This window comes from Penaeus japonicus, unplaced genomic scaffold, assembly GCF_977035675.1.
Source record: "Penaeus japonicus unplaced genomic scaffold, GWHDUDI00000001_assembly GWHDUDI00000035, whole genome shotgun sequence".
In the NCBI taxonomy this organism is placed as follows: domain Eukaryota; kingdom Metazoa; phylum Arthropoda; class Malacostraca; order Decapoda; family Penaeidae; genus Penaeus; species Penaeus japonicus.
The window spans coordinates 11,724,941-11,734,940 of record NW_028234437.1 but is presented as its reverse complement, the minus strand read 5'-3'; the positions used below and the strand labels follow the sequence as shown (position 1 = coordinate 11,734,940).

At 41.9% G+C, this 10,000-nt stretch overlaps 2 protein-coding genes across 6 annotated transcripts in view; one reads left to right on the top strand and one right to left on the bottom strand.

Annotated features, from left to right (window-relative positions):
• Positions 1-5,225, top strand: part of LOC122266804 (uncharacterized) — a 110,245-nt gene extending 105,020 nt beyond the window's left edge. For 4 of the 5 annotated variants that reach the window (XM_086531394.1, XM_086531397.1, XM_086531393.1 and 1 more), the window contains 9 exons: positions 1-42; positions 239-449; positions 563-721; positions 944-1,092; positions 1,277-1,479; positions 1,992-2,207; positions 2,493-2,597; positions 2,961-3,206; positions 3,463-5,225. The exon at positions 1-42 is cut by the window's left edge and continues 1,138 nt beyond it. In XM_086531394.1, the coding sequence (XP_086387520.1) occupies positions 1-42; positions 239-449; positions 563-721; positions 944-1,092; positions 1,277-1,479; positions 1,992-2,207; positions 2,493-2,597; positions 2,961-3,206; positions 3,463-3,633 (1,502 nt within the window). In that variant the 3' untranslated portion in view covers positions 3,634-5,225. The remainder of the gene's footprint in view (positions 43-238; positions 450-562; positions 722-943; positions 1,093-1,276; positions 1,480-1,991; positions 2,208-2,492; positions 2,598-2,960; positions 3,207-3,462) is intronic. The other variant, XM_086531395.1, reaches the window with a different exon arrangement.
• Positions 5,214-10,000, bottom strand: part of LOC122266806 (uncharacterized) — an 18,698-nt gene continuing 13,911 nt past the window's right edge. Inside the window, exons 7-8 of the mRNA XM_043036675.2 lie at positions 7,184-7,279; positions 5,214-6,759 (exon numbers count right to left, since the gene is read on the bottom strand). Coding sequence (XP_042892609.2) covers positions 5,982-6,759; positions 7,184-7,279 — 874 coding nt within the window. The 3' untranslated portion in view covers positions 5,214-5,981. The remainder of the gene's footprint in view (positions 6,760-7,183; positions 7,280-10,000) is intronic.

The window sequence follows — 10,000 nt, the reverse complement described above, 5'->3', positions numbered from 1 at the left end:
CCGCCGCGTCGCAGAGACAGAACGCGCAGGGCCACTCCTCAGGTAAGGCGCCTCAGCTTCTGCTGTGGACAGTCCGCGGACGATTTTGTTGAAATAGGAAGAGCAACTAAGTGACGAAGTGCTCGAAAGTGGGATAACGGTGAACTAGTGCGTCAGGGAATGCCTCCTCAGCATTATCTGACGAGAAGTGAAGATCTTTCGAAGCAGGTTATATAATACTTTCTTGTTCTTTCAAAAGGTAACGATTCCGAGTGGGTGGACATGACAGACGCAGAGCTGCAGCGCATCATGAAGAAGGGGCCGGAGACAAGCAAGTCCAACGGCGGACTCGTGAGGCGCGAGTCCCTAGCCGCCACCCCTCCCCTTCCCCCTCTCTCGCCCGAGGGGTCCCCCCAGGCCTCTCCTCGGAACTCCCCCAACAGACACAGAAAGTACAACTTATCGTACAGGTATGTAGTGCGCTTAATCCATCCCCTTGCTAAGTGACGCCATAGAGAATTAATCATTATTCCTCAATGGCTGTGGAAGTGAATGACTATTTACCCTGTTCTGCATACGACAGCGTGGGCGGCCTGAACAAGCCAGACCTCTTGGAGGCTGCAGGGCGTGACGGCGGCGGCCGGGCAGGAGGCGAAGGGCGAGCCGGGAACAGCTCCCAGGGCAGCTCTCAGTCCACGCCACGGCGGGGAGGCGCCACGCAGACGCAGCATTCGCACGCAGGGTAGGAAGCTGTTTTGTCATTCCTGTTGTGTCTTTGGGTGGTTCGCCAATGGGTGTTGTATAATATAAGCTTTGCAGATCTTTTATTTTTCTTTGGTATTTTTGGTTGCTAAAAAATCATGGTGACCGAAGGCGTTTTGAAGGTTTTCACCAAACGTAGCAGCATTTTTCTTTTCCAAAGGTTATTCGACAGGCAAGAGTTTAACGCTTAACTATCCCACAGGAACGCCGCACCCTCGGGAGGAGGCAATAGCAGCAACCACAGGGCTACAGGAGGTCCTTCAGGAGGCTGGTTGCGTAGGAAGGAAGAGGAACGGCAGCGTAGCATCAATCTTGAATCGCTCGCCAAGAACAAGAATAGAATTAATCTCGGTGAGTCACAACGGCAGAATCTGAAAATGGAAGGGGGTTACAAATGTATGAAAGCTAGGTAGTATATGAAATAAAGTAAAGTAATCAGTTTGAATCTTATTAAAACACACAAAATATTTCATTCGTATATTCACCATTTCTTCGACAAAGGGCTCCCCTATCAGTAAACGTCCTAACATTTTAGAGCCTCTACTGACCCTAGGGCCGAGCGGCGAGCTGGACGCGGGCGAGATTACGTCCACCACCGACGCCCTCGACCTGGACTCCATGCTGGACGGCGGCGAGGCCACGGAAGCCACCAGCGACGACGACGCCACCTCCGCCTACGACCCCGACGTCCACCTCATCAGGAAGCAGCTGGAAGGCCTCGAGGGCATGTACTCCGAGGTGAGTTGGCGCCGTGTCCCGGAAGCGGGGAGCGGTGGGGGAGTGGGGGGGGGGTATAGCTCTCCGTGTGTGTGTGTGTGTGTGTGTGTGTGTGTGTGTGTGTGTGTGTGTGTGTGTGTGTGTGTGTGTGTGTGTGTGTGTGTGTGTGTGTGTGTGTGTGTGTGTGTGTGTTTGTGTGTGTGTGCGTGTGCGTGTGCGTGTGCGTGTGCGCGCGTGTGTGTAGGGAGGTAGGGAGGAAGGAAGGAAGGAAGGAAGGAAGGAAGGAAAGAAAGAGGAAGGGGAGGGCTGAGAGAGAGAGAGAAAGAGTGAGAGAGAGAGAGAATGAGAGAGAAAGAGAATAAGAGCGAGAGAGAGAGAGAGTAAGGGTGTTGTTAAGTGTGAATGTATGTTTCTTATGCGTTATGTACTCGTAGAATCTGATATGGTATTAGGCTCATGTAGGACAGTTTATTACTTTGATTTTTAAACAATTTTAAACACGGTCTCTCAACTTTTTTCTCTCTGTTTCTCAGGTTCTGAAGCTCTTAGGAGGAGGCCGACGCGGAGGCAGACATCTTGGAGGAGGAGGAGGAGGAGGAGGAGGCATCGGGGACCTGAAGAGCTCGCGGAGGCGCATGCACGGCTCCATGTCGTCCTTGCCTTCGTCCATCATGTCGTCGCGTCCGGGCAGAGACAAACGACGGGTCATCGACGACAGAGTGAGGAAAGGCGGAAGGGATAACGGAAAGGTGGGTGGTCATTCTGGTCAGGGGCTTTCGATCGATTGTTTTGCTTTTGCTGTGATGAAGATCCTCTTAGAACTCGAAGTTCGTTGGATCACATGTTCGGAATGTGATTGTTGTCTTTCGTATATGTTAAAATTCGAAATATTTTGTTACTTGCTATGATACTGATTCAACAAACACATAAAGAAATAAGTAATACCACAAATAAAAAATGCAGTTATTTACCAACATCAGAACATTGTAATTTTACCATACCCCCGTCTCAACCATTGTTATTTCCCGCTGCAGTCCATTCACAAGAGGTTCCAGCGTCTGGAGAGTCACGTGGTGACCCTGGCACGCAGCGTTGCCCACCTCAGCTCGGAAATGCGAACACAGCACCTCATGTTCCAGGTAAGTCCGCTAGACGAATGTTGGTAAGGATTAGATGACAAAACATTCCATTGTGGCAATAGCATAGCAGGACTAACCTCTGGACACATAACGATTTTGTTCAAAGATGAAGATGAGATCCGGGAGGATTTCGAAGCTGTTATATCATCGTTCAAAAGATTTAATTTGAGTTAGTTGTTTTTTTTCTGCTGAGGGTCGCATCTATTGGCTTCCATTGCTAAGATTTCGAGTATAAAATGAAGCGAAAATAAATATTCGGGAATTGTAATGCAGAACACTCTTGTTAGTCCATAATTGATATAGATTTAAGTAACGCCTTTTTGAGAGATCGGCGGAAGACTTACCATCCCACCACTTCGACAGGAGATCGAAAGCATCCGCGGTGAAGTAGCAGCTCTAAGGACAGGAGGCGTAGGCACAGGAGGCGGCAGCGGAGGAGGAGGAGGAGGGGGGGTGAACACAGGCCGAGGAGCTGCACATGTATCCTGGGAGTCCTTCCGAGCGGGGATTCCTGGCCTCTCGAACCCCGGCAGAGTCAAAAAGCTCACGCAGTTCTTTGGAGATGAACCGCCCCTCGTCCGCATATTCTTGAGGAAGCTTGGCTACGAGGTGGGTGTCGACTGACTGATTTTCGTGTTGCGCTGATTGATATTCTGTCATTTGATTTTTTGGATTGATTTTTATACGGTATTGGCATCACTAACTTAAACGTAATATTGAATCCTCTCTTTTTTAATTCTCCTGCATGAATTGTATGATCTTAACGAATATTGCTTGTGAATGCTTAACGAAAAATATACTGCAAGCACCAACTGCAAGCAATTGATTATATGATTATATGATTGACCTCCTTCCTCCTTTTCAGAAATACGCCGGCTTGTTCGAGCAGGAAAAGATCGGGATGCTTGAGTTGCCGTATCTCACCGAGGAGCGCCTGCAGAAGATCGGCATCCCGATGGGCCCGAGGCTGCGCATCCTGCAGGAAGCTCAAGGACCCATACGGAAAGAAGGGAACTTGAGCGTGTACGTGGTGTAGAAAAGGATATCTATGTGTGATATAATTCTGTTAAATGTGCCAGCTTGTGAGTTCAGGTACTAGGTACTATCTGTTATGAGTAATATACGCGAGAGCTGAATGAATTGTATATATATTCTTATTGATAATGGAAGCTGATAGAGGTGCAAATATCATGAATAAATTTCCCTTGGCTTCAAGGTATGCAGGTTTCGAATAATGGTCAGTCACCAAATACAACTAACAGAGCACTTTCATAAGCCACTAGTTGGTAAGACTCCATAGGTATTTCTGTAACAAAGGGAAAGCCAGGATCTACTCAAACCACGAGGCAACAGACTGTCCCTCACGTTCGTCTTACTCGAGAATAGCAACGATCGGATCTCACTTTTTCCCGCCATCGCTTTTATTTCGCCAGGGTATATCAACTCACCTCCTGCTCTGATCGCTTAGAATATGGAGAGTGGTTCTCAAACTCGCTTCCGTGTGGCTGTTGCTATCTCAGTTCGCCCTTTTACAGAGCTCATTGTGACAAATCTAGAGAAGGTACGAACGAGGAGGAATAACTTCACAGCAAGAGATGTAAATTAACCCGTTTCGACTTTGTATCTTCCGCGGAAATATAGGTTTGATGTTATATTATCATCAGAATCACAGGCGTCTTAGTGATGCATCTTCATCAGAAATACATATAATTTGGATAAAGAGATACCGTCGAAACGCATCAGTTACATTTGCCTCTGAGAAGTTATCCGTTTTTATTCTTGCCTTTTCTACACGGCGTCGATGGATAGGTTGTTGTCAGGGGAAATTTCCATCTTTGTTAGGACTGTCACGCCGGGTTACGTTTTCGGTTTACTATTTCCAGGTTACTCTTTGGGTGTTCTTCAAGCGTGCTTGCTTGAATGACAAAAACGTGTTGATACAGTGGCGGAAAGAACACACTTTACGCAATAAATCCATTTTGTGTATAGTGGTATTTTCTGCCATCGAGTTTGTTTGTCTGTGTATTGAGAGATTTATGCGCTAAAGTCTCCGATATCCTCAATTCGATCAGTTATATAAAATATATAATCTGTGGTTAAGTGGAAATGAAGTGCTCTAAAACAAAGGCGAAATTAAGGTCTGATACGGTTGTGCATTGTCCGTCATTTTGATCAATATTATGATTATTGTTTTCATCATCATCCTCATTAGTCATCACTATCATGATCATCATTATTACCAATCTTATCATTATCTTCATTCTTATTATCTATTGATTCATTTGTATCTTTATACTTAGTCAATCCACTTTTTGTGTGTTTTAATCTGGGTAGAACTGACCTGCATTTCCTCCATCTGCCTTTGGTTGTGTTTGGATGACAACGAGAGTAAAGAAATATTTTCAGATGTTTAAAAGAAATCTTGCAGTATTTTGTATTCATGTATAAGTGTTTATTGAATGAAAATTTTGCTTTATTGTGTAATATTTACTTCTATAAGTTAGGTGTATATATGTGTAAATAGCCATTTTTCTCTTATGTGTAGTAATATGTACATGTGTTGACAAATACGTTGTGCATTCCTGTAAAGATGATAGTTGTAATCTAAAAAATAAAAATGATAGTATATTTTTTGTTGATTTATTAGCCAGATATAAATTGTGTGCCACTTAGTTTTATGACGATTATATTTAATGTTAGAATTTAAAATGTACATTCATGTTCAAATCTAGAATACACTAAAACTTACAAACCTCTGTACAGAAATACATAGCTTGATTGTTTTTTCCGTCTTCTAAAAAAGTTAACATTTATGATATCGTTTAATGAAAATGTGAGGTGTGACGTATTATATCCTGTACATCAAAGGAATCAGTATACCACTTAATAATCCTTATAATAATCATTATAAAAATGTATTTGCTAACCTAAATTTGAAGATAGAGAAATGCACACAGAAATATGAAAAGTATCTTTCTCAACATCATGGAAACTGGTTAATGTTTTCCGAAGTGCTTTTTTGCCTTGGCTACAGTGCATCATCGCTTTCATATCCTATAACTACGGTTTCATTTCTTATCCCAAAAGCACATTCGTCCTCTAACACTAATTCAATGGAATATGTTATAGTCAACATGAAATGCCACATGCAGGTGGTCTTACTGGGAGATGGATATTACAAAAATAAAGTATGATTCTCTGTCGTTAGTGTCGATAGATGCCCCACGAAAACATTTATTTCTACATCTCAGTTGAATTCATGTAAGAAATCAAACAGACATTGCATTATATAAAATATCTATACAGGAGAACCTCTCCTTAGATTATGTAGGACGACACAGCCCCTGAGTTCTGCCTTTTTTCTATTCTTGAAATAATTGAGAATCATTTCTTGCTGAAGGAGTCTTTCCGCGTGAGTCCCTGGCAAATCACGTCGTTGTACCTTCCCGCAGGCGTCCCTCCTGCAAATCCTCCCGACGGCAGGTTCAGGGACCCGCTCTTGAGGCGAAGAAGGTTCCACTGTGTGAAGATTGGTCTCTGGTTCTGTGGGTTCTCTAGGGACGAGCTACGCTGGTTCGCATCCTGACTGTAGCTGGAATAGATGCTCAGAGAATCCATAAAATTCTCGCATATGACGGCATCATCCTGACTAGGGGCGCCGTTGCTGTCGTTTCTGTCCCTGACTTCGACTTCGTTCGGGAAGTAGGCGTTCGACCTGAGGGACCTCCAGCGCGACACCGTCCAGATCGAGTTCGCTGACCTGTTGACGGAGTCCTCGCGCGAGAAGGCGTCGCCGTCGGGGTCCTCGTCCCTCTCCTCGTCCTCGAAGGCCTGGTTGTTGAAGCCTTTCTTGTCCTCCATCTTTTCCTTGAAGATGATGTTGTCCAGGACTTGCTTCGAAGAGAGGTGCGACTTCCTCCTGCAGGGCGCACGGCCCCACGCCCTCCCCACGGACGACCAGATACTCGAGTTCCTCACCCGATGCAGCAGGCAACTCGGACTCGCTCCCGCCGGCAGACTGGGCGCCGGAAGTCCACCTCGCTCCACCCGCTCCATCCAAGCCTCCAGCCTCTCCTGCACCAGCCTCCTGCGCTTGGTGCTCCTTATGAAGGTTATGAAGATGAAAACGCCTTGGAACGTGTTCAGTGTGTCTGTCACTGCCCTGAAAAAATATTAAAAAGTTGTTATAGAATACATTATTCTTTAAACATGCAAACATTTTAATTGAACTTTTAGATAATGATTTTTTAGATGATGACAGTAAACGATTCGTATAGCGTGTATTTTCTCGCTGACTATTACCAACTTTACATTTCAAATAAAAAAATCCCGTGAAATGATATATAGTTCCACGCCCCTCAATAGATTCGATTATTACATCACTGTCAACCTACCTGTATGGAATAGCGAGAACAAAAAATACTGCTACTACTGCTTCTATTACAATGACTACTACCACTACTATTGCTACAACTTCTTCTACTAGTACTACTGATATCTACCACTATTTCTGATATCAGTACTGATATTACTACTACTACTACTACTACTACTACTAATGACATCACTATGTCAAGATTTCTCACCACAGCTCCGAATCGCCCGAACCGACGATGGAGGATATCACCTCCGTCAGCCAACAGCTGGCCATGATCGCGAAGAGACCGAACCTTTGCCAGAACCTGGAAAAAAAGGGTTCAAAGTTAAGCTCTTCTTGGTGAAGCACCGAAGCGGGAGATCCACTTGTACTTGGGAATGATGTTCTCTGTCGCTTTAGATTTCTCTTGGCTCGTCGGCATGCAAAAGAGGGGAAGGGTATTGCATCTAGTAAAACATGATCGTGAGGATAGTAGGTGTGTTGGTAGCAGTAGTAGTAGTAGTAGTAGTATAAGTAGTAGTGACATTAATAATAGTGGTAGCAGCAATAGAAGTAATAGTAGAAGTAGTAGTAGTAATAATAAGAGGTGTAGTATTAGCAATAATAGTAGTAGTACTAGGACTAGTAGAAGAAGTAGTAGTTGTAGTAGTAGTATAAGTAGTAGTGACATTAATAATAGTGGTAGCAGCAATATAAGTAATAGTAGAAGTAGTAGTAGTAATAATAAGAGGCGCAGTATTAACAATAATAGTAGTAGTACTAGGACTAGTAGAATAAGTAGTAGTTGTAGTGGTAGTAGTAATAGCAGTAGTAGGAAGAGTCGTAGTATTAGTAGGAGTAATAACAGTAGTATAAGTAGTAGGATGAGTTGCAACATTAGTTGTTGTAGTAGTAACAATAATGGCAGTAGAAGTATTTTTAGTAGTAGTCGTACTAACAACAGTAGTAGAAGTAATAGTAACAGCAGCAGCAGCAATAGTAGTAGTAGTAGTTAGTAACAGCAGCAGTGGTAGTAGAAACAGTTGTAAAGATGGAAATGTAGTACTAGCACTACTACTACTACTACTACTACTACTACTACTACTACTACTACTACTACTACTACTACTACTACTACTACTACTACTACTACTACTACTACTACTACTACTACTACTACTACTACTACTACTACTACTACTACTACTACTACTACTACTACTACTACTACTACTACTACTACTACTACTACTACTACTACTACTACTACTACTACTACTACTACTACTACTACTACTACTACTACTACTACTACTACTACTACTACTACTACTACTACTACTACTACTACTACTACTACTACTACTACTACTACTACTACTACTACTACTACTACTACTACTACTACTACTACTACTACTACTACTACTACTACTACTACTACTACTACTACTACTACTACTACTACTACTACTACTACTACTACTACTACTACTACTACTACTACTACTACTACTACTACTACTACTACTACTACTACTACTACTACTACTACTACTACTACTACTACTACTACTACTACTACTACTACTACTACTACTACTACTACTACTACTACTACTACTACTACTACTACTACTACTACTACTACTACTACTACTACTACTACTACTACTACTACTACTACTACTACTACTACTACTACTACTACTACTACTACTACTACTACTACTACTACTACTACTACTACTACTACTACTACTACTACTACTACTACTACTACTACTACTACTACTACTACTACTACTACTACTACTACTACTACTACTACTACTACTACTACTACTACTACTACTACTACTACTACTACTACTACTACTACTACTACTACTACTACTACTACTACTACTACTACTACTACTACTACTACTACTACTACTACTACTACTACTACTACTACTACTACTACTACTACTACTACTACTACTACTACTACTACTACTACTACTACTACTACTACTACTACTACTACTACTACTACTACTACTACTACTACTACTACTACTACTACTACTACTACTACTACTACTACTACTACTACTACTACTACTACTACTACTACTACTACTACTACTACTACTACTACTACTACTGCTACTACTACTACTACTACTACTACTACTACTACTACTACTACTACTACTACTACTACTACTACTACTACCACTACTACTACTACTACTACTACTACTACTACTATTACCAGTACTACTACTACTACTACTACTACTACTACTACCACTACTACTACTCCTACTACTACTACTACTACTACTACTACTACTACTACTACTACTACTACTACTACTACTACTACTACTACTACTACTACTACTACTACTACTACTACTACTACTACTACTACTACTACTACTACTACTACTACTACTACTACTACTACTACTACTACTACTACTACTACTACTACTACTACTACTACTACTACTACTACTACTACTACTACTACTACTACTACTACTACTACTACTACTACTACTACTACTACTACTACTACTACTACTACTACTACTACTACTACTACTACTACTACTACTACTACTACTACTACTACTACTACTACTACTACTACTACTACTACTACTACTACTACTACTACTACTACTACTACTACTACTACTACTACTACTACTACTACTACTACTACTACTACTACTACTACTACTACTACTACTACTACTACTACTACTACTACTACTACTACTACTACTACTACTACTACTACTACTACTACTACTACTACTACTACTACTACTACTACTACTACTACTACTACTACTACTACTACTACTACTACTACTACTACTACTACTACTACTACTACTACTACTACTACTACTACTACTACTACTACTACTACTACTACTACTACTACTACTACTACTACTACTACTACTACTACTACTACTACTACTATTACTACTACTACTACAACAACTACTACTACTATTCTTATTACTACTACTAC